Source organism: Lissotriton helveticus, chromosome 10, assembly GCF_964261635.1.
Source record: "Lissotriton helveticus chromosome 10, aLisHel1.1, whole genome shotgun sequence".
Taxonomy (NCBI): domain Eukaryota; kingdom Metazoa; phylum Chordata; class Amphibia; order Caudata; family Salamandridae; genus Lissotriton; species Lissotriton helveticus.
In genome coordinates, this window is record NC_136071.1 from 660,855,693 (window position 1) to 660,880,645 (window position 24,953).

General features: G+C 43.0%; 1 protein-coding gene across 1 annotated transcript in view; it reads right to left on the bottom strand.

Annotated features, from left to right (window-relative positions):
• BMERB1 (bMERB domain containing 1) overlaps positions 1-20,145 on the bottom strand; it is a 743,837-nt gene extending 723,692 nt beyond the window's left edge. The window contains exon 1 of the mRNA XM_078664344.1: positions 19,934-20,145. Within this exon, the coding sequence (XP_078520470.1) occupies positions 19,934-20,039 (106 nt within the window). The 5' untranslated portion in view covers positions 20,040-20,145. The remainder of the gene's footprint in view (positions 1-19,933) is intronic.
• Positions 20,146-24,953: the final 4,808 nt, after the last annotated feature.

Consider the following 24,953-nt stretch of genomic DNA (forward strand, 5'->3'; position numbering starts at 1 on the left):
CAGGGTTCCGGGCAAAGTCAGCGAGATTGACGGTGGAGGCAGGTTGTGAATTTGGGAGTGCAACCTCGGAGGGGGGGAGAATGCTGTGGTGGGAGGGGGGAGAGAGACCACAGGATTGGAAATGACCTTGCACTATGGTGCACGGGTGCCTTCGATGGTGCTAGACAGCCACAAGTGCGCCAGCACGGGTGAGAGCTGAAGAGCATCCTCTCTTAGTTGATATGGCACTTTTCAGCTCTCTCCCAGTCACGCAATGCAGCACTGCAACTTGTCTTGCTGCACTTTGTTGTGTGAATTGAAAGTAAATCTGCCCCTGAGTGCATTCACTGGCAGACAGTAAGATCCATGACAAACTGCCAAGCATGGATTGCTGCAACTAAAATACTGACACTGACTAGATTCACTAAGTAATATTAAGCCTCAGCTCCAGCAACAATTTCACATTTAGATCTATAAAGACTTGCACAAGCACCTACCGGAGTGCCTGAATGAGTCTGAGGTGAGTGGTATGCCTGTTTCAGGGCAGAGGCAGCAGTTTGTCTCTATGAGGATTGACTGAGTTCTGGCTGTGTACACTGGTGTATAATGTGCCTTTGTAAGTGCAGCATGATCAGTGTACCTGCGTGTGTGCTGAGTGGGTAGCAATCATGCAGGGTATAACTGTACTGTGCATGTGTACATGCATGGTGTATACTGTCCCATTGTGAGCAGTGTGCCTTTGTAAGTGCAGCATGAGCAGAATGCATGTGTGTGTGCAGAGTGGGCGGCAATCATGCAGGGTATAACTGTACTGTGCATGTGTACATGCATGGTGTATACTGGCCCAGTGTGAGTGCAGGGTGAGCAGTGTGAGTTCGCCACAGAGAAAATCTCCACAGATCAAGGACTAAAACAGGGCTGTGTCCTGGCCCCAATGCTATTCAATTTATATACAGCCGACATGGGTCAAGCTCTGCATGGAGCCAGTTTAGCCACCCCCAGGATCGGGCACACAAAGATCCAACTGATGCAATATGCAGACAACCTGGTTCTTTTGGATCACACCAAAATTGGATTACAAAAAGCGCTTACAGCTCTCGCAGTCTATAATGTCAAAAACAAGTTGGTTGCTAACCCAACCAAATCTAAAAGAGTGATCTTTGGTCACTATCCAAAAAAAAAGGGGCCATGTGGACGCTGGGTCCGTTGACCTTGGACCGTGTACAACATTATAACTATCTAGGGGCATGGCTTAGTGAAACGGGCCGCCCACGGATTCATCTTAACAAACTACAGGAGAAAGGAAAAAGGGTCACCTACGCTCTCTGCAAACTACACATCACCCTAGATAGCCCAACAACAACCGCCATTCAAATAGTACTGAGGGCAAAACTACTACCATCAATTAATTATGCCCAGCAGGCCTTTCCAGGGAAATTTTGTGAATGACCTAGAAAAATACACAGTACTGCCTACAAAAAGCTATTTCGCCTACCAGCTTGCACCAGGAACAACTTAATCCGTCTAGAGTTTAACCTCAACCAACAAAAACTGGAAGAGATGGCGGTTCTGAGTAAATACTTCTACCTAACAACGGCAGCCCCGGAGAACTCAATGAAAGCTGTTATAAAGTACATCTTTCAACAACCTGGTAATCCTTGGTCCTCTTGTCTCGCCTCTGCTAAAGATCGGCTGCAACTTGCAACAGAGAATTGGGACCCAAGCATAATCAAATACTCCAGTATAAAAAAAACAATAAAAATGCAAGTACGTCTACCGTCTCGGACCTTGGATATGGAATCCTTAGTAGCAAGAGGTTTTCACGAGACCCAAAGTCTCCCCCACACATTGCCCATCCTCAAACTCCATCTTACGCAGGCTGTGGGGAGAGAAGCCCTAAATAGAATTCTAGCTGCAAGACTACATCCCCTCCATCTCAAAGATCTATATCCAACTGGGAAAGTAAGGTCAGCCATTACGGATTGCCGCCCTTGTAACTACAAACGCGAGTCTTTGGGCCATATTCTACTCTGCTGCCCAGCCCTGCGTCTAGCACGCAGACTCTACCTTAGACCAATTCTGCTCCAACTGGGCACTCGCACTGCACAGGAGGCAGTCCTTCGCCTTTACACGTTGGTCACAGTAAAGCACATGGCCAACTTTGGCAAATTTGTCCACCTCACTCGCCTAAAACTGATGGGCACTTCGCCCTAGGCTGCTAGGCAGGCACTGCTGGGACTGCCATCCAGCCCCTTTCTTAAAACAGACTGATTTAATACAAAAGACCGATTTAATATAAAAGACTGATCAACACTTGGCTGTTTTCACCCAATTAAGGGCCATATGTAGGTGGCCAAATACCCGTCGGTAAAGCCGAAATTCTGTAAATTTCGGCTTTACCGACCGGTATTTAGCCCTGTTCAATGTACGTATTACCGAATGCCATCGGTAATAACGAATCGGTAAATAATTACTGATTCCTTATTTACCAATCGGTGAACACCGAAACAAACAATACCGAATAATGAATCTGTAAAAATCCCAAAATGCGATGTAGCAAAAATCGGTAATACCGAATTTGACCAAATTCGGTATTAACGATTCAGTATTTACCACTGATCCTGAGCAGGTGGTAATCAGGTGCAGTGCTTAAAAACAGCCCCAAAATGCAACAGGCGGGCCTCTACCTCATAGCAAGGTGGCTACGTTTGAGAGCAGCAGGCGTGAGGATTTGGAGACGGGAAGAGCGGGTGTACAGACTGCGCGTCACATCGTTCCAATTGACTGAACCAGAAATCCATGAGAGGTACAGGCTGCACCCACACACCATCCTTGAACTCATACGGGACCTGAAACCATATCTTGAGCTTCAGACACCAAGGGCGCACGCAATACCCACCCATGTACAGGTGCTCTGTTGCCTGCACCACCTGGCCTCAGGAAGTTACCAGGGTGTGGTAGCCGCAGTAGGTGGTGTGTCACAGAGCTGCCTATCCAGATTTTTCAACACCTTCCTGGACGCTATGATGGACCGAATGCATCATTACATAACCTTCCCCAGTACACAGGCGGAGCTGCAGAAGACCAAGCTGGATTTCTACCAAATGGCGCAGTTCCCACACGTCATTGGCTGTGTCGATGGGACCCACATACCAATCTGCCCACCTGCAGCAACAGAATACATTTATCACAACCGCAAATCCACTCACTCCATAAATGTGCAGGTGATATGTGATGCAAAATTCATCATAACTGACATTATGGCAAAATTTCCAGCGAGTACCCACGACTCGTACATATTCAGGAACAGTGGTATCCATACACGTCTGGCTGCTGGTGTATTCAGAGAAGGATACCTACTAGGTAAATCAATGTGACACACCCTGATGTATTCCTTGGCTCAACCTATTGGTGACACAAGTTAATGGCACTTTCATTTGCATTTAGGTGACAGCGCATATGCCCTCCGGTCCTACCTACTCACACCATACCTTAACCCAACCACACCAAGGGAGAGGAGATACAATGTGGCACATAAGAGCACATGCAACATGGTGGAGCGCACCTTTGGACTGTTTAAAAGCAGATTCCGTTGCCTCCACAAAAGTGGAGGTGCACGTCAGTACTGCCCCATCAAATGCTGCAAAATAAATGCAACATGTGCATTGCTCCATAATCTAGCCACAAAAAAAGGAACAGCAGTGGAACTAACTGACTCTGGGGACGAGGGAAAGGACAATCCCCAGCCAGAGCCCTGCGCAGCTGGTGTTGCAGTAGAACAGGATGGGAGACACAGACGGGCAGAGATAACGTCCAACTATTTCTGAGTGAGTAACGAGACAGAGACAGTAACAGTTTTTGTGCAATGGTGTTTAATCAGCACACCACCAGGATTGAAAGCAGTGTCCATAAAGTCATGGGTTACATCACCGATCTAATGATTGCCAAATAGCAGTAGGACCTATTTTCTGCACCCACGCGCTGCATGTCCACGTTCCCTGGACACACTGTCTGTAGTGTCAGATTGTTCCTGGGCAGCGCTGTGGCGTTCGCTGTGCCTCCTGCCCTCGGTGGGAGAGGGCGTAATGCTACCACGGCTGGTAGCCTCCTCACTGTTCCCCCCCTTCCATTGTGGCCGCCTTCACGTTCTGCAGCAGTTCCAATGCAGAGGTCATCGAGACCATGCCCCTGGCCACGTCCCTGCTACAATGCGCCATTTCCTCCTGCATGGCAATAGACCTGCGACACAGGAGGGAGGTAGCAGTGGCCAGCCGGTTCACTGCCTTGGTATAAGCCTGGAGTTTCTGCCTCTCCCTGCGCCTACAGTGACTGTCCTGCTCCAACTGGCTGCATAGGTTGTCTACAGAGGTTGCAATTCCCATCATTCCCTCACACATGTTGTCGCCCATTAAACTAATGCCCTTTTCAATCCTGCACATGTGTTTGTTCATGTGGGCCACCTCTCTGTTCAATGTTCGCATCTCCCTCCATTGCAGGCGCTGGACCTTGAGTACGTTGCCTTCCAGTCCAGCAAAGACACTTTCTTCCTGTTCGGAGCCTTGAGGACTGGCTGGCCTTGCCCTGCGGTGTCTTGATGAAGTGTGGACGCCCTCAGATGGAGTACCAGCCCTCATTATGTTGCCCTCCTCATGGACTGGAGACCTTTGCCCCCCTGTGCCCTCCTCCAACGAATCCTCCATCTGCTGGAGGGTGGACACGGCATGCCTCCTGCCTGACTGTGGTGGTGGTGGTGGTGGTGATTGTTGCAGTGGGGATTGCGTATGAGGAGATAGCGGCGTTCCCTGGCGCTGTGGTGATGTCTGTGAAGGAGTAGTTGGTGGGGGTGGTTGTTGTGCGGAGCTTGTGTGCCCTGCAGGCAAACTCTCTTCATCATGTTTCCTGCCCTCTGGCCTGGCTGTCTTTGTTCTGCTCCCCTCAGCAGCACTGCGAGATGACTCGCCTGTAATGACAGAATGTAGATGTACTCACTTATCTGGCTGCATTTGCATTGCATTAAACATCATGCCTAAAGATCTCAGTGACTGTCCTGAGCTTGCCAATAACTTCCACATGCTATTGTTTTTGCTAGGCTGACTGTCCTATACATCAGTTCGCTAGGACTACATGTCCCACAATGCATAGCAGGTAATGAGTAAGACATGAAGTGGAGTGGGAGCCCCTATGCCACTATGGGGATTGGGGTTGGGGAGGGGGTAGCACTGCATGCTGGGCAGGCATCTTACCTTGTTTCCTTGCAGCTCTGGCAGAGCTGTCTGCGTCTCCCACGCCACTCACACTCTCCAGCTGGAGGGTGGACTCTACCATCAGTTCCAGTGGTGTTGGTGCAGGTGCTTTGTTCTTCCCTCCGCCAGTTTTGCCAGCCTGCCTCTGCCTCTCAGCCATCCTTGCCTTCGCCGTCTTCCTGAGGTCGTACCACCTCTTCTTGATGTCCTCAATGGAACGCTGGGTGACACCAATTGCATTAATCTTGCTCTGTATCCCACTCCAGATCTGTCTCTTCTGAGACTCGGGCACATAGAGGGACTGCTTCCCAAAAAGCTTGTTATGGTCCTGACTCACATCCTGAATTAGCACCTCCAGCTCCTTCTCGCTGAACTTCATCTTCCTTTTCCTTTCAGTTGCCTCCTTTTCTCCCTCCTGGCTTACGATTTCAAATTTTTTTTTTGTTTTTTTTGTAGCTGTGAGGCTATGTAGCTCCTGGATCCTAAGCTCACCTGCCTGCCTCAAAGTCAGCTATAGGTTCAGTGCAGCTGCCTGGGTGTGGCCACTTCCTGTTTGGGAGGTAATTGGATGACACAGGATTGGCTGATTCATCAAATTACGAATTTTTGAATTACCGAATCGGTATTTACCGAATTGGTAATGGATTCAGTAATTCCGATTCGGTATTGCTGTTTCGTTTTTTTTTTACCGATTCCTTCCGATTCTGTATTTTTTACCGAATTTTAGCGAATCGGTAAATTTTACCAATTTTTTACGTACATCGCATTTTCCGATTCCTTAATACCGAATCGGTAATATTCGGTATTAAGGAATCGGTATTCATAGTTTACCTACATATGGCCCTAAGTAAAGAGAATCTTAACACTGTATCGTACATACACTTGCTTTTTAAAGATTTTTTAGACTTTATACTGTTTTTACATAAATTGTATTCTTGTAATGGTTTTAAGTAATCACACAAATAAAGAATTAATTCAGTGTGCCTTTGTGAGTGTGCGAGTGCAGGGTTGTGCCTATGTGCAGGTAGGGTGAACGGTGTGCCTGTGGACAGATAGGGTGAACTGTGTGAGTGTAGGGTGAATTGTGTGTCTGTGTGAGCCCAGGGTGAGTGGTGCTGTGCATATGTGCTGTGCATATGTGAGTGAAGGGGTAGGGGTGTGCCAAGGTGATTGTAGGATGAGTCTCCGAACTATATGGCTGCAGGGTGAACAATGTTCCTGTGTGACTGCAGAGAGGGAAGTTTTCCTGTGTGAGTGCAGGGGGTCTCTATGTGCATGCATGTAAACTGTCTGCATGTTTGAGTGGAAGGCGTGTTTATGTGTGATGGGGGAGCAGTGTCTGTGTATGTGCAGGATGATTGGTGTGCCTGTGTAAGTGCAAGGTGAGCGTTGTGCATCCGTGAGTCTATACATGCACTCACAGAAATACCCAATCACCTTGCAAATCAATCATGCACTTGCATACACCACAAGTGTGCCAAAATAAACTGCACTGGTGTTCGTGCACATTTAGAGTAGTGCTAGACACAGGGCTAGCACCCAAGGGTAGGTAAGAATAGGTAGGAATAGAGCAGGATAAGATAGTGTTCTAGAACCCGAGGGGTATAACTCAGTGTGACCTGTATTATCAAGAAGACATGCCATAATTTGACACTGACGCAAAAATCAAAGTAGAGATATGAGAAGCCAACATTTTTTAGATAATATATTCCCTCATAGCAGCAAAAGTGCAGGCCAGGTCAGAAATAAGTGTTAATTTTGTCAACAGTAAAGTTTTGTAGTGTGTGAACATGCAGGTGCCGAATCATGTGTTAGTTTGACCCGACACTTCTTAATAACTAACCCTTACTTTCTCTAAGAACGAACCAGAATGCAGGCAGTGTGTAACACATATTGCACAGAGAAGGGCCTGGGTGGTTCTTGAAAAAACAGTTTCTCGAATGGACAGTTGCCAATGTTTTGTCGGCATTAGTCTAGATGTCCTTTCAATTCCTGATGTAGATGGATACAATATTCTATCTGCTTATTTTGTATTATAGGAAATGCTTGTTAAACATCTTCCCCGGTGTTGGCTTGGTTCTCTGAGATGGGAACTTTGAGCTAACCCTCTGTCTAAAGGACCTGGTGTCTGGACTTTGAAATTCCAACTGTTCTTGCTGGGTTAGGTTAATTTCTTAGTACCAGACATAAGGCAGCCGGACATTGGCTTCTTTACCTATACAGTCTTTGACCTAAAAGAATCGTCTATCACCCATTGGAGACACCAAAAATGCTACATGTACACACAAGGGACAGACAACAGCTTAAGCACAACACATACACCTTGAAATACGGATGCACATAATGCCTCACCTCTGGAAACTCCAATGGCTACCAGTCACGAAGAGATGCCAGTACAAGCTCCTCACCCACGCATTCAAGGCAATACACAACGAAGGACCTGAGTACCTCAACCAATGCGTGACCTTTCACCAGCAACACCAGCAAACTCAGATCCAGATCCCTCGCCCTAGCTGCCACCCGTTGCATCTGCCTGACAACTGGCAGCCAAAACCTGGAACGACCTTCCCCTGCCCCTCAGAGCCTAACCATCACTGCAGCAATTCAGGAAGGACCTCAAACATAGTAGTACTGGCAGAATTCTCCGACAGCGCCTCCAGACCCTCATGCGTGAAGCAGCTGCTCTCCACAAATCCTGATTGATTGATTGATTGAAAGGGGTGGACCATAGCTTCATGGTCTTGGTGTGACGGAAGAAACAGATGACTAACGAGCTCTCAGTCCACAAAGAGACACAAGGCATGCGGTTGGCGTAACCTCTGGCTGTCAGAGAACTTACATAGCTCTATGGACCCCACCCTGAGCGGGTGTTGCTTTGGGAGGTACATAAAGGGGAAGCCCACAAGAGTCTGCAGTGATTTGGACATCCAAGAGAGCAGGAAGTAACAAGAAACCTCCAGCTTTGAATAAAATAATTGCTAGTATTCAGGTTCCACATGTAAATATATATGTGCATCGGTGCACTATCATCGTATTAAGATCACTTTGCATAATGGCTCTACAGATGGTTGGGTATATTCAGTAAAGTTTACCTACACTTAGTTGTGACATATAGGTATATCCACAGGATAACTTGACAGGAGTATTCGTAACTTGCCAGGAGTAGTGGTAGCTTACCGGCTCAGCCCGTTGGTCTAATGAATTATCCCAACTAACCGCACCATACAATGCAGGCACATAAACAAGCATCAACTACCTGAAGAGGTGTACTACATGAGTAGCCAACATACCCTACAAATGTCTGAAAGCCAATAATGTTGGTGCACAGAATGCTGGCGCCTGTAGTGACATCATTTACATTAGAAGTACACATAAATCACCATGTTGCAGTGGGCATTCTGGCCTTTTTTTTTTTTTTTTTACTAATGCTGTTCAGCACCAGCAACAATCGTTAGTAAAGCCCAAACAAAAATGCTAAATGCTTTGGAAAAACGAGATTTTTGGGATTTGCCAAGGCTTGTTTATTGTGTGTCTGGCATCAAAGGGGTTAGCAAGTGTTTCTCAGTTACTCCAGGAAAAACCTTTTAAATATTTTCAACACTTACAAGTTGAATCTGAAATTGTGGGACGTAAAGGATTTATTTTGGGTTCAGACAGTTATCTAATTAGGTTGCGAAATGGATCCCGTTCATGGGCATACATTCACCAAAATACCAGGGAATGGTACCTCGATCCACCCTTCATCCTCAATCGCCACCTGCTGAGGTCTAAAGAGAGTGCCAAGGATGGAAGGTTCCTATTATATTTTCCATTCAGCTGCTGCCTTCATGACTAAGCAGACAGCAAAACATTAAGCTAAAATGTGAAGTACGGAAAATCCACCTGCAGAAATGATCTATTTTATGGAAGGAATTCGCCTCTTTTTTTAAGAATTTTGTCTGATAGGCAGAAGTTTGTGACCCACTCAAGGTCCAATGAACTACCACGAGCCACTTCACACCACCGGCTGGAACCAAGAAAATGTAAAAAAATTTCACGTATGCATCACCTCGCAACAAAAGGCATTTCGCTATGCATCTCACATTTGCATTTTCACAAAGCAAGATAAAATAATATGGGTGTAGGGAGCAAGGGCTGCCATGAGTATCATAACCCTGTGCTGGAACAGGATTTAAACAAGCATTTGCAATGCAATGGTCTCGGCATCATTAAAGGTAGAGCAATTGGCATTGCTCATGACATTTCTTTTTGACAAAACAGAAAATTTAAAATATTCACAATAGACTACCTCTGTCCTTTTCCTCATCTTCAAGTTGCCCACCCCTCTCAACTCCTCTTTTTTAATACTGTTGAATAATGGAAACCGAAAGCAAAGAGTTATTACTGCAATAACCCAAAGACTACACCAAGAATAACTATAATTAAATTAACTATTATCAAAAGTAAGATGTATTTTAAAGTAAATGGGAACTAAAGATGTGCAAAAGAAAATCACGAACTGATAAAGTTGTAACATCTGAACATCTGTGAGAGGAAGAGTAAATGACCAGATTTCATTTAGGGATCTTACACAATTAAAGATATACAGGAGCAAATGTGTTCAGTTGCAAAGATGCTAATACAATATATTTATCTACAATAAAATCAGGCTCTACTAAAAACCTCCCTTTCCCTACCATCACCTAGATGAAATCTTTACCACGTGCCCCATGCGCTTGGACAGACCACGAACATAGAATTTACACAAGAATTGAAAAGAAAACACATAAAAAGATGCTTAACTAGAAAATCTTTCTACAGCATAATACAGTTTAAAGTCCAGAAAACGTAAATAAGGTAGGTTGCGCAGAAACTGTAATGGGGATGACAACCATAGACTCCATATGCCTTTTTACAATAATGTATCGAATTATCAAACATATTTCATTACCGAAAACAAATGCTGGAGATCTGTTTCAGAGAAATTAAGAACACTCTCAGAGCATCAAAAGCTAAGACACTTGGACTTTGAAAGAAATGTCAGTGGCAGATGGACACGCTTTCATTTAGCAGCCAAATATACAATAACTCTTACTGCCCCCGGAATTCCGCCGCGGCCGCACCGGAAGTCAGGCAAGGTCGCCTGTGACGGGGGCGGAGCCGCGTCCGGACCGGAAGAGGAGGCAGGCGGAGGAAATGCGTGGAGCGGCCCGGGGCTCCTGCGAGCGTGGAGAGCCCCGGGGCCGACAACAGGACGTTGCACGCGTGTTGCGGGGCTCCCTTGACCAAGAGGGAGTCCCGGGATAGGAGCCGCAGCGTCAACTCTCCCTGCCGGTGCGGAGAGCGGAGTCCCCCAGATTACCACAGTAAGTTAAAGGGGAGAGGGGGGGCCGGTGCGCGTGCGCGCGCGCGCGCGTGTGTGTGTGTGTGTGTGTGTGTGTGTGTATATGAGTGGGGGGGTTCTGTATGTATGTGCGTACGTGAGCGCTTCTGTTTCTATGTATGCGTGTGTTGTGTGGGAGCCTCGCGCAGCGCTCGTACTAATGCGCGTGCCAGTTTAGATTCGCCTGCGCGCGGCCAGGAGTGTCTCCTGGGAAGCACGCTCGGTGACATAAGATCTCGGCGGAGACGCGCTTCCGCGCGTCTTTAGCCGAGACCTAAAAGGGTGTTACAGGACTGCAATTCAGGATAAAGTCCCCTTGTCATTAGACCCTCGAAATCTAGAGGTTCCAGCATAGTCAAACAAGCAGGCCCGCAAAAAGGAGTGAACGGCCACTTGTCTGTTTTCATGTTATTAGGACTGGTGCCCCATGAACTGATTGACTAGAGGCATCTTTTCTTTTCCCTTGTTTGTATATAGTGTTTATATTAAAGTCTTCCATTTATATTGTTTTTTTAAAAAAATTTTGTACTATGGTGTTATATGTGAATGTCGCCATTTGAGTATGCTTTATGTCTGGATGTATTTATATGTTTTTTGTAAAATCATGAAATCAGTAAAAATTACTAAATAGAAAGTTTGCCCGCTTAGGATTATTGGCTAGGTGTGGTGTGAACATATTGGAATAATTTATCTGGCCATCCTTTTGCTGTTTAATAAATTAGAGTGGTCTAGGCCAGATAGTAAATAGACCCAAGCCTTCTTTGGTCCCACTATGAGTATCATAAGGCAGACCAGGGTTAGCGACAACCCCAAATTGAGATCCGTCATTTGCTCATGGGGTGCCGGTCAGGATTTCATAGTCTCAATAAAAGGCGCAGAGTTACACAAACACAGTAGGATAATCTCGCCAATTTCCAAAATTGCATATACTAACAATACAATTCATAACTATGAAAGATGGTGGAAGGTTTGCGGAAGATCTATCTCAGGATTAGTATCACAGAATCTTAATCTTTTTTTTTCAATAACTCTTTTTTAACAGATCATTGTGGAACCTTTTAGAGCTAATGTGAGAAGGGTCCCTGTTGTACTGTGAGATAGTTTCAGGGCTACTAATGTGTATGTTGTACCTGGAGTCCAATTTGAATATATTTATTTCACATTTTTATGATGGGAGTCAATATACTGAACTCTAAAAACAACATGGGGGCTCATGGCACCCCCTTACAAAGAATTATCATTAACATATAATAAGGACATTGTCAAGTAACAATAGTTAAAGAATTTGACAGCAGTCTCTGCAAAAAGCATTGAATTAAATCAAAACCCTTGAATAACATGTTGAGGTATGGCAGCAGTACGCCACCTGAGGAGACGCGGGTCTCCATTTTGCACAAATTTACCGGGCAGAACTTTGACATTAAAGTGGATTGCACTGCATGATAACTTTAACTCCCTGATGGATGGGCGTGAAGTCCCACAATGCACTAGGATTAGAGTTTAAATATGCCTTTGTAAATCAATGGCTATTTGACAATGAACTTTAAAAGCTTTACCGAACGAAGCCAAGAATAAAGAAAATATCAAAGTTTACTGCATGATTACTATTGAAATAAAACTTAACTTATGCAATGTAGCCTGCCAGGCATCATAGTAGTGTAATGGACTCCACTCAAGAAGTTGCCGGGCAGCCTATATTTGTACATCATTATGGCATGGGCTAGTAGCCTTCTTGGTAGCATGTGTGAGTGGATGAATACTGATCAACTGAATTTAGCTAGATTGGTGTTTGCAATGTAGAGTTTCATATGAATCTACGAGCAATGATTCTAAGCATATCGGTTGGATTTTGAAGAATTAAACATTATTCAGTAGGGCCTAACCTCACCAGTTGGGAGGTAATGAAAAAACAGAGATTTGTAGATAATGATAAGAGAGAGAGAAAAAGAAGGAAAGAGAGAAATATACAGGCATTACGATTAGAAATAAAGGATAAGGAAGCGGGGGATCTGTAATTAGAGTACAGGGTGTCTGGGAGTATCTCAGAGGGAACTAGACTCATCAGAGTTTACCCAAAAATGGAGGAGAGAAGAATGAGCTCATGATTATAATGATGAAGGAGAGGGAGAGGAAAGCTAAGGATAATAAGATTGCCCGATAAAGTATGCCACTGGAATATTGAGTTTCAGATATTGTGGTGCAAAAATATTATAGTCTAAATCTTGACAACCAAAATATTGTTACTGTAAGTATATGTAGGTAATATAGACTTATTAATCCAAACTCCATATATATGTGTGTTGATAATATATATATATTGTCAAGCTGTGCAGAAGAATTAAGAATATTAAATCTCAATTTAACTATGAGCACTTAACTTCATGATATTTTGTTTTCGCTATTTAGGCCAAAGTATTTCGGCACCACAACATTTTTGTACTCAATATTTTGACACATAACCATCTGACAAATAGAGGCAAGGATGCCTGAATGTATTGAAATAGTGGCTAGAGTAGACAAAATAAGGAAGGAAGACGAGAGGGGAAGGTTATGGGTAATTACTGTATGGATTAGGCTTATATCAGAGCTTTTGTACCCACAGATACATTTGTGTAGTCTGTTGTCCCAGTCTGAGTGGAATATTTAAACTTAAAACAAAGAAACTATCATCCAGGACAAATCCCGTATGAGTGAAATATTTCCTATTTAGGATACCCAGGATCTCACTGGCATAGACAAGTGTCTCCAGAGATATGAATGGCCTCGGTTAAGATATTGAAGCATACTAAACTGTGCAAGAATATTTATTTTACATATTTATTACTGATTTGCTTTGCTTATTTATGAATCTATGGAGCTATTTATTTGGTTTTACACTGTATAAATTAGACATTTAAGACTTCTGAGCATCGTATTTCAATGGACATTTACGAAAGGAATTTGAGAAACTGTTCAACTTAACAAAGAGATCATCGTAGAAGAAAACAAGATACTGTAATTTTTAGATTTGACCATTAGTCCAACCAGGAGATCCTAAATGTAAGCATTTGAGTAAAAATCAGGAGTCTTTTCAGAAAATATCAAAGTGGAACGAATGCACAGTGGCACATACAATGGCCAAAAGCCCACCAAACTGGGATGTCTGCAAACTTGAATGGCATGTCTCCATCAAACAAAAAAGGTCTTAGGGCTGTTCGTTCAATGTCAACAGTTTGAGAATTGAGACAGAACTAACAGACGGTCTATCATCATCAGTAAACTGCTGCTAAGGGAGCAAGCGATTTATGGAGGAAACATGCAGCAATAAGTCAACCAATGGGAATGTAGACGGTCAGGCCTAATCACATTAAAGTATTAATGGAGTGGCCTACCCTTCTAGAGTGAAGGAAACGGAAAGGCAGCCAAGAAATAAAGCATACTTAAGTTCTTGGCAGAAAATAGTGCAGCCAAGCTGCAAGTTAAATATATTACACAGAGGGTAAACAGTGTGTTCTCTGAAGAGGGAGGAAGAGTGTTGAGCTTATGTTCTACCACGAGATGTGTTGTAGATAAAAATGTTAACATAGTGTAGAGAGTTGGTTCCTCATCTTCTAAGGGGGAGTAGTAATGGACCATGCATTTGAAGAAGGAGAGGGAAGGAAGGTTATTTGAGGGAGTGAACCACTGAAGTGGAAATCAGGTTGTGAAGCCATGTGCATATAAAGTTTCTTATGTGTAGATTGTGTGTGGTATCAGGGAGGAACAGCATGACCTGCCTGTGGTGTAAAGTGCATTACCTTGTACCATAATCCCATGCATAAAGGTGGTTGAATGTAAATATGCTTCTGTCCTGCTGCCGTTGCATTACTTGTTTCCCCTTTTCTTTGCTCACTATATCACTAGGGTGTGTATACTATTTCCCCCACTCTCAAAACATTTCAACTATATCCTTCTCATGAAATCAGAACAGTCTCACATTTAAAGTGACACATTCTGTAGAACATATGACTCTATAATTTTGCTTGGCATCTCTGAAGGGATCGCTCTTCAACTAACAAAAGAAGCAAAGAAAATATTTTTTAGACTGTCCTTTGCAAAGATTTAGAAATAAGGTTGATAATGTTTGTTTGACAAAGTTTTGCTGCTGCACACCAAGGAGAGAGGCCACCTGGCTAATCAAAATTTAATAAAAATGCATATCTCACGAAAAAGCACCGAATTTAATTATTTAAATTGTACAGTACAAATCTGTTCTCATGCTGCAATAAACATACAAATATAAATAACAGAGCAAAAACTGAATTGGCACCATATATACAATTACATTGATAACATATTCGAGAACATGTAAGCAGTATAAAACACACCGAGTGGAATATTTATATTACGGTTACTTTTCAGAAAGAGGCTAGATGGAAAACAATGACTGAAGGAGAAAGACGAATTCTCAATTCAACTACACTTTCCTCAGCAGTATTGTGTGTGTATATATATATATATATATATATATATATATATATATATATATATATTTACTTTTTTATTCTATTATTTAATAGCAAATGAACGGATTTTGCCAACCTGTTTCATCACCTTTATCTTTTTTTTGGGGTTATCATCAGGACCAAAGCAAACTATTCTTGATGTGAAGTTCACATCTCTTGCTAAGCACCGGGACACTAACCAATATTTCATTAAAAAGTTAGGAAATTTCTTGTGAAATGATAATTGTGCGGTAATATTCTGCTGTGTGCTGCGTTCTCTCACGACCTACACAGAACCAGTCCATGGGACTACTGTCTACTCTTAAAAAATGTTTTTGTCAAAATTCACATTTGCCATTGTGTTACCGCTACTTTTGTGTAGCAGTTAAAATATTAATGTTCTAAAACCGGATTTCGGTGGTAAAACATTAATACATCCCATAGAGAATCTATATTTGGAAGGGGCGCCTGAACAGACTCCTTCCATATAGAGATTTGGCAGGTACTAGCAAACACAAATTTCTACTCTGTAACTTTTTACTGAATCAGAATTTTTGTTTGTTACATAGCAAAAAGAATTTTTTGCAGTTGCAAATGGCTCACTTTTGCGAATTGGGCCATTTGCGAGCACACAAAATCTGAGTACTTCTGGCCCAATGCTTCTGTATTCCTGCCTCTCAGAAAAAATCCATCCTGCACTAATTTATACCCAACTCCCCAGAATATATCCATTTTGTACTAGCACATCTCAACTCCACAATAATTCCCTCCTGTAAATACATATTCCTGACTCCCCGAAATGCATTCATCCAATATTTGCATATCCTTGACTTATGTAATATAGCCAAGATATATTTACATATCCTTACTCCATGGAATATACTTGCCCTTATTTTACATGTTCCTCACGTCTAGAAAATAGCCATCATTTACTTACCCCCTCCAGTATTTACATTGCTTAGGCTTTGAAAATAGATCTATGAGGTTTTTACTTATCCTGAACTCCTCAGAACATATCAATGAGCACTTATATTTACAAATACCCAGAATAATTGTGTCCTTTGCTCATTATTGGTTCTGTAAAATATATCCATCATGTATGCTCAATTCCCAGAATACTTTCACTCTAAAATGACATACAACTGATGTTACAGAACACATATTATTACAACCAATTTCAGATCAAAATGTTGCACATTTTACTATTAATAGATGTTGCAATCAATCGGTCTAATCGACTTATATTATTGATGATGTAAGGATAAAATCTTGGTTAACCTTTCTGGGGTTCAAACCAATGACTTACAAGTCACAGATACCTATCTTTTCAGCTACGTCTGCACTTGCTTGACCACCCTACTGAATCCATACTACCCTTACATATACTTAAATGACCCCGAATACATTGATTCTGTACTTACATATTTGTGACTCCTACAATGTATCTATCTATCATGTGCTTACATATCCTCAATATCCAAAGTATGTTTGTTCTGTACATTCATAACCCTGACCCCCAGAACACATCTGTCTGTTAGTTAGGTATCACAATTCAAAGAATGTATTGTCTTTGTTTACATATATTCATCTCCCCAGAATATATTCATCCTTAAATTACACATCCCAACTCAAAGACCATATCCATACTGTACATACTTATACAGGATTTCCCTAAATATATGTAACTTTTATTCCCATTTCATAATGTACTTCTTGCTCTCTTGTACCTACCATCAGGGGGCCTACCTGTGGGACCTTCCAGTGTTCAAATAAGCTTCTGGGCCTTGTGCTATACCCATACTGACTTCCAGCCTCACTGACACTATTACGGAATTCCTAATAATTCCACATCCACACTGGCGTTTGAGGAAACCAGTCTGCTTTTCTTGCTAAAAACTCCAATGCCTGGAATTCCATGTTCTCCTCTTTCTCTCCACCCACGAAGGCCAAGGATGGATGGAGGAATTCAGCACACCTGTGGCTGGCAAGTGCTAGCTTGAACATTCACTCTTTCTGTAGTTACCTTTTCCCAGTCCCCATTTTACTTTCCCAATATCTTAGTTTCAGTGTCTAGTGTGTCTACCTTCTTATCCCTCCGGCCTTAGCTTCCAGTTTTCTAATATGTTTGTTTACTTACTTTATGCCTCGTGTACCCTTGTTTTTCCCTTATTTCTCATGAAACGTTCCTCCTCTCTAGTTCCTTGTCCATGGTGGCTGTGTATTTTAGTTCTCCAGCCTTGCTGTTACCGCCTTGCGTGCTCTGCTCCGGTGAGATCGCCAGATTTATGGGCATACCCAACATCCTAGTTGGTGTTTCTCATCCATTGTGAGTATTATCTATATGTACTTTTATAATATCACCAAAGGTATCAGCTCCACAGAACCTGCCTTTGCATGTAGCAATCGGTGTCTATAACAGCAATTGCAGGCAAGGAACTTCCTGAGTTTCAGTCTTACAGTGAGACGCTCCCAAGTGCTTTACCACCCCCCCCGCCCCCGTCCCATTTATTGTTAATGTAATTTGATGGTTGTCTTGCACATCCTGGGTGTAAGTTACTCTGAATGCTGAATTGCCTCTGGAGTACCTGTTCTTTCTGACCTATGGCTTTTTGTTATCTTGTGCAGAGGTTTTCTATTGGCTCCCTTTTCGCTGCTGTCTCTCTGTATGACGTTGGGCAGATCTGTTCCCAATATTCTGTGAACCCTGTCTACCCTGCCACCATTAGTTGATGGAATCTCTTACAATCTCACAGTCCCAGAATATATTTGCCCTATTTTGCATGTGTCTGGCTCCCCAGAATATATCTGATCTGTCTGATAACGTTCCTTCCTAGACTCAACTTTCCAAACTATACTTATCAAATGCTCACATATTCACAATCTGACAGAACATACCCATCTGTACTAACCACTGACTCTACAGACCACGTCCACCCTGTACTTATATGTGCTTACTTCCCAGAATATATCCAGTCTACATTTGCATATCGCGACACTAACAAAAAGTTTCATCTGTTACTTCCACTTCTTGTCCTTATGTATTATTTATACTCCCAGATTTTATCTGTTTTGTACCTACACAGCACTGAATTCAAGAATATATCCATTCTGTAAAACTATACATATCCTGATACCAGGCAGATGTCCATCCTATACTTTCACCGGCCAATCATTTAGTTGGTACTTTCTCCAGTACTACACAGCCCAGCACCACTTATTGCACAAGGCCTTAAATAGTCCTCTAACTACTAATCAAAACAACATGGAATACCCCTCAGTCATTCACCAATACTCAACTATTCCACTCTCCCTCCTGTAATGCTGCATTTATCAGTGACACAGGGATCCAGATCCAATTATCCCCTAATCTCTCAAATAATCCTTCAATAATTACTCATAAAAAACACATCAGCTACATCTTAGTAATGCTCCAATGCTTGCTTCTTCCATCCGAGGCCCAGTACCAATTACTAATCAATAATCACACAGAGTACATATCAGTGTTGCACCAATGCTTGCTTCTTCCATCCCCATTTTATAATTATTCCTTCATCCAGTGCCACAACCCCAGTGCCTATTATTACATAATTCCTCAATTAATCCCCCAATAATTACTAATAACCATATACAATACACCTCCGTAATGCCCCGGTGCTCGCGTTTCCATTTCCCCATCATCTAATGTTTACTTTACCCAGTACTACAGGACCCCTGCAGTAATTACTCAATAACCCCTAAAATAATACTCCAAAAATTAGAAATCAATAACCACACAGACTACTCCTCAGTAATTCCCCATGCTCGTTTATTCCATTTTTTTTAAAACAAACTTTGGTGAATTTGACATAAAGTTCCAGTTGTCATCAATACATTGTGTGCGATTCGATCATCCTAGCATATTCCCTCTCACATCTTGCAATGTTTACTTTATCCAGTACAAGATACTCAATAATCCCGCAAATAATACTCCAATAATTCCTACAAAACATACAGGATACCCCTCGGGGATGCCCCAAGTGCTCGATTCTTCCATCCTTCCTCATCTAATGAGTACCTTATCCAGGACCACGGGACCCAGTGCCACTTACTCCATCTTCCCAGAAATAGACACTTCCCATGAAGTAAAACACCCCCACGTACGAGCTTCTGCCCAGGAGATCAACATCCACACTACTACCCTCTGCTTGCAGCGCCTTGAGAGTACCCCTCAAACCTACTTCTTCTCCCCCCATATCATCCTCAGTCTTCATATTTATCCCCCCCCCCCACACACACACAGAGCAGTACTCTCCCATTTCGGACACAAGAGTAACACTCGATCCGCATATATTTATTACTGCCCTGTCTATGTATCAAAACAAACTGCCCGACAATCCAGGATTCATACCAGTTCTCGTGTCTCCTCACTGAATACCCCTGGCAGTATCGTGTCTTCTTACTCTGATGAATACTCCTGAATACTCCTGCCTGAAGTGTGCACCTGTTTGAGACACCTTAATCTCTCAAAACTCAGCTCCCCTACACACAGGATATTCACTCTTGAATACTACTTGGTCTGTATTTTAATACCCATCAATACTGCTGGGCTGCCCCACAGTACTTCTTTCCTTATAGTCCTCAGTCGAATGCCCCAGAGTACTCGCGTTGCAGAATGCATACTACTACTCACGTCTACTATTCTCAATACTCCTTTCATTATTCACCCTCCATATAGTCGCCAGTATTTACTCAACACAAACCTCGTGCACCTTTTTGTGGGGTAACCGAGCTGATGTATAGACATACAGCCACACATACATCTTGGGGTATCTCCCGGTCCCTCAGTACTCACTTGGCCCCGCCGCCCAAACATGCCCCCCACACACACAGATTCCCAGAGTACTCACTTCGCCCCAGCCCCCCGGCCGTCCACTCGGTCTCCTCCACTGCCCCGTAGCGCCGGTGGGGCTTGTCCGCCTCCATGCCGCCCGAAATGGATTTCTTGAGCTCCATAGCTCTGCGCAGCCCGCTGCTGGCTGTGTTTGGCTCTGTGCGCGACGCCGGATGCGGCTGATGCTGCTTGCTGATGCTGCGGGATGCTGCTAGGCAGAGCTGTGGTCCTCACTCCATCCTCAGCTCTCCCCGGCTCAGCCTCCTCAGCGACTGGGCGCAGCGGCTGCTGACGTCACCGCCTCCCGCGGGGCTCCGGCTATTGACCGGCAGAAGGATGCTACGCGCATGCGCACTTGAGTTGAGTAAGCATGAGACGGAGACAACAGACTGAAGCTCAGACAACTGGCGAGGATGCACCGAGGTGGCCTTACCCCTGTTGGGTGGGCACGGGGACTGGCTCTGAGAGTTGGCTCGCAGATTTATCACCTGGTCTCTAATTAGGAACAGGGCACGGGAGCCTGGGCGCTATGCACAGTGAGAAGCTAATTTTCAGACTACGAGAAGAAGACCTGCCCGAAAAGAGCGCCCGCTGCGTTACCTGCAACATATCTGTGTGTATAGAATAGAATAAACTCGATGCATGGTCACAAAACTAATGCAATTGCAATTCGAAATTCAATTTGGAAATGTTGAGTCAAGCAAACGCTCTCAGGTGACACCAGCAAGCTTTGGAAAACTGGAGCCCTGAGCATACATCTCGGGTAATCAGAATAAATCACAAGCAATCCATTTATACCACCCCTCAGCAGATGGCATATTTATAACTGAGTTCCTTTACCTGCTCACCTTCCTCCTCACTAATATTGAACATTTTTCAATACTGGAGCACGTCAAGTCACGGGTTTGTACGGGGTCTCTTGCAGGGCACGCTCCTGCCAGCTGAGCACAGAGTTTTTGGTACATCATAGCACCGACTTACTTGGGGGGCTAATTATTTGTATCCCAGTCAACACAAACAACCTTCTACTACTGGTAAGGCTGGTCACACACTATGTACTGCCTCTATCCTGGCCCCAAACGACTAACTCTGTGGCATTGTTAATTATCTTGTAGCTTTCGCTACAATGCGGTTTCATCCGTCTAAAGATATGTTATGTCCATGTGACAACAGGAGTAAGCAGAGTGCAATGCATTTTTCTTGCTATTTTGTAATTTTTATAAAAATTTTAGTTGATTTTATCTGAAGCCACTTCTTAACACCCATCATATCAGGTCACATAAAGTAGCAATGAAGTTCCTGATGACACTGGTTGACCCCTTGACTTGTTTTAGTGTTGCCCTGTTTATCCTGAGAGCAATCAAAATGAGAAAAACTATGAATATTTAGCAAAAAAGGTAATCACATGACCTATGGAATTTAAAATACTAGTTTTAGATCCTTATGTGTAATTTTTAAGATTTGACTCAGGTGATGTATTATTATGAATTTGGATGTTACAGTTTTAATATAAGGAATGCAATGATTTTATTAATTTGATTGTACCCATATAAAAAATATGTTTTTTCATACTGTGATATATTTTTATGACTATCTTTTGATAGACGAATAAAGATTAAATAAACTAACAAACGACTGACTCTGGGCTTTAAGCAGAATGAAAAAACGGGAGGGTCTTTCAAAGAGGCATGGTCGATGTAATTAAGGGCTTGGCTTAACACATGGAAGCTAAACATATGTAGTTGGCATACTGCAGAGGCGCAACTAGAGCCAAATTTTGGGGGGGGCTAAGAAAAAGTTTTGGGGGGGGGGCTGAACCTTTAATCAGTAGGCAGAGTGGAGCTGCAGGGCCTCCAACAAGGGGTGAAACAACAGCAAGGCCTAATTAACATTCAAATGGTCTTTTAACCGCATGCGCGCTAGCGGTTTTCCCGCTGCGCGCTGCATTTTTTAAAAACCCACGTTACGTGACGAGCTCAGCTCGTCATCAGCGTAGGGCAGGTTACGCCCATGACGAGCTGAGCTCGTCATCAGCCCCAAAGGGGTTAAAGACCTGTGAAACGTTCGGGTGTGGCTGTGTGTGTGCCCGGGATCTGTCTCATCCCGGGCTGCCACACACGACGGGGGGGGGGGGCTGAAGCCCGGTGAGTCCAATGAGTGTTGCGCGCCTGGCATACTGTGACCCCGAATTAATTTTGCTGCTTCTGTCATTGCATCCAGATATATAATACAACAAGTAACTTTGAAAGGCTCATTCTCTAAAGTGCCCCCCTCCGCAATATCATCTGCATCTTTTAAATGTCCAAAATAAATGTTCTGCATCTTTTACATTTTCAAAATAAATGAATCCATTCCATAGTGCACTAGGAGATTGTACCCGAAATACAGCTTGGAGATGCGGCATGAGAAGTTGCATTGTGATGAAATGTTATTTACCTATGTGTTTCTTTTTTAAATCACCATGAACACGATGTATGCTGTCTTACTTAAACAAAAGGAACATTATCATTTTCATGCATTTTCTTTTGTATAAATTCTATTCTTCCCTATTGATGGCCAAAATTATTCACTCATATTTCTCAGTCTGTTATTAGTCATTATTTTTTAGGTCGAGCCAGGGCAGTGCATGCACTGCTCTGCAAGGCATGCTGTATTGGAGTATGGACTTGAAGCCCCGCCCACTCTCCGCTCATATTTATCATTGGCTTGTGACATTTTCCTTTGTAAATGCTGGCTTCTGATTCCTTAATAGGCTTGTTAGTCCCTCCTTAGTACCGCCTTGTCTTCATTTGTAACCTCCCATGAGGACTGGCCCTTTAATTTAGGTTGTTACAGGGTACGTCTTATTTAGTCTGAAATCACAATTTTGTTTAATGAGTTTCTGCTACTGCAGGCCCTACATGCCTTCCTGCAACATTCAGTGCATTCAGCGCGCAATGCGCACTTTCGCCCGGCGCTTTAACAAAAAATGCATTTGTTTTTCAATGTGACAAACAAATGCTTTTTTTTGTAAAAGCGCCCCGTGAAAGCAGGCATGGCGCGCTGAATGTTGCAGGAAAGCATGTAGTGCCTGTAGTAGGAGAAACTCAACTTTACAAACAAATGCTCTTTTTGGCAAAAAAGTGCCCCATACTGTGCTTTCACTTTATTAGCGGCCAACAACCTTTCTTTAGACATGGCTCGTCTAAAGAAAGGGGCGTGGTCTCTATTAACATGAAAGTGTAGCATGAGGTTCTTGTAAACAACAAGCATTTGCAATGCAATAGGTCTTGCATTTGAGAAACTTTGACCTATTGTTATTGTAAATGACAATCCCTTTTATTATTGCAGGATTTTTTAAACACATACATAAAATGCATTGTCATTTACAATGCGAATAGCTCAAAATCTCGCAATTCCAAGACTTATTTTATTGCGGATGCTTTTTTAAATTGTGTCATGCATGCGCGCATGAAGCCTTGCTCCCTTGCATTCTCTAACCACTTCAATGTTAGTTTCAGTATTTCCAGGAGCAAAAACGATTTAGTAAGGAATTTTCTTTCAAGTTGATGTATCTATGTTGCATCTTCGTAAAAATGTCATTTTTTATGTAATTGAAATGAGTATAATTATACAAATGCGCTCTGCATTTATATTTATTCCCCAGTCATTTCACAATCTACACAAATGAGTTCCTGGATGTTGCAACTGAAATAAACCTCTCGTCACTATATCAATTCGTATTTTGGAGCACTGCCAGTTCTTTATTTTTATGTGAATACCGGAAGGCAGTGGGCAGACCTTCAGACGGTCACTGTCACCTTTTTATATTGAGAACCCAGAAGGTGAGGAAAAAATTGGACAGTCCGATAGGGACCAGTCTCAGCACCTGCTTTTTAGAACTGCTGGAGCTGAGTACCAGCAGGACCCGGCCCACTTAAAGCCCTGAACTCTCTTTTCTTTCCTCACTTGTAGTCCTTGCTATTGACAGAAAGTGATGATTAGTGCCCAGGGGCCAGTCTGGTGTCTCCAGGGTCCTTCCATCCACTTCTATAATGTCATAGATATGATAGGTGAATTCTACGAACGGCCTGTGCGGTGCAGTGAGGCGGTAGGGCCTGGTGAGGGTGGATTTCGACAGACGATGAGGGAAAATCCATTTTTTTTATATCACCATGGTAGAGCTCTCATCTCTGTCTCTGATGGTTGATATAAATGGAAAAAATTACTTTTAAGTATTGACAGCACGTTTATGCTGCTGTTTTACATTAAAATAGTACTGCATTATATACAGATTCTGTTTCTTTCTCGTGCAAGCAGCTTCAACTGCTTATGTGAAGAAAAAGAATAAACGTTGGGGAAATTTGAGGAGGATTTAGCCATAGATGCTCCTTGTGAGACAAGCTTTCTCTCTCTTGGGCTCCATATTTCAATTTGTGTTTATTTTTGCAAAATAAACAGATCAGAATATCAAAGAGGCCTGGTACCCTTCATTTTTCTTACACACCACCTTGCTCTTAAACCGAAACACCGGGCACGGGATTAACATATTTGATATTCTAAAGTGAGAGGGTGAACGTTTCTCGCTATCTTCAGATTTCCTAACCTGGAGTGTACCTCAAACCACCTCTTTTGTGTTGCCTACCTTTGTGCATTGCATTGTATGCTGAGTACATATCCCATGCAATCCCTACATATAATATTCCAAAACCATTTAAGGCACGCCTTATTGAGCATTTGTCCATTGAGAATCCTGTAGTTTAAGAACCATCTTTGGCCTGAAAAATCTTTTAATTAGCTGCAAATTGGCCCTACACCAGCAGGTCCCTAAATATCAATGTATGATTTCTACTAAGTACCCTAAGAAAAAGTGGTTTTCCCAGAGGTTTGAGGCCTCTAAAAAAAGCCAATGCAGACTGGAAATCATGTGGCCATATCCTTTCAATCTTGAGGATGAAAAAATCAGCCAGGTACATTTGCCACTTGAAAACATTTCTGAAGTGAGAAAAGATAAAATACCGTCTGGCAAAAATAAACAAGGCACCTTGCCTACAGAG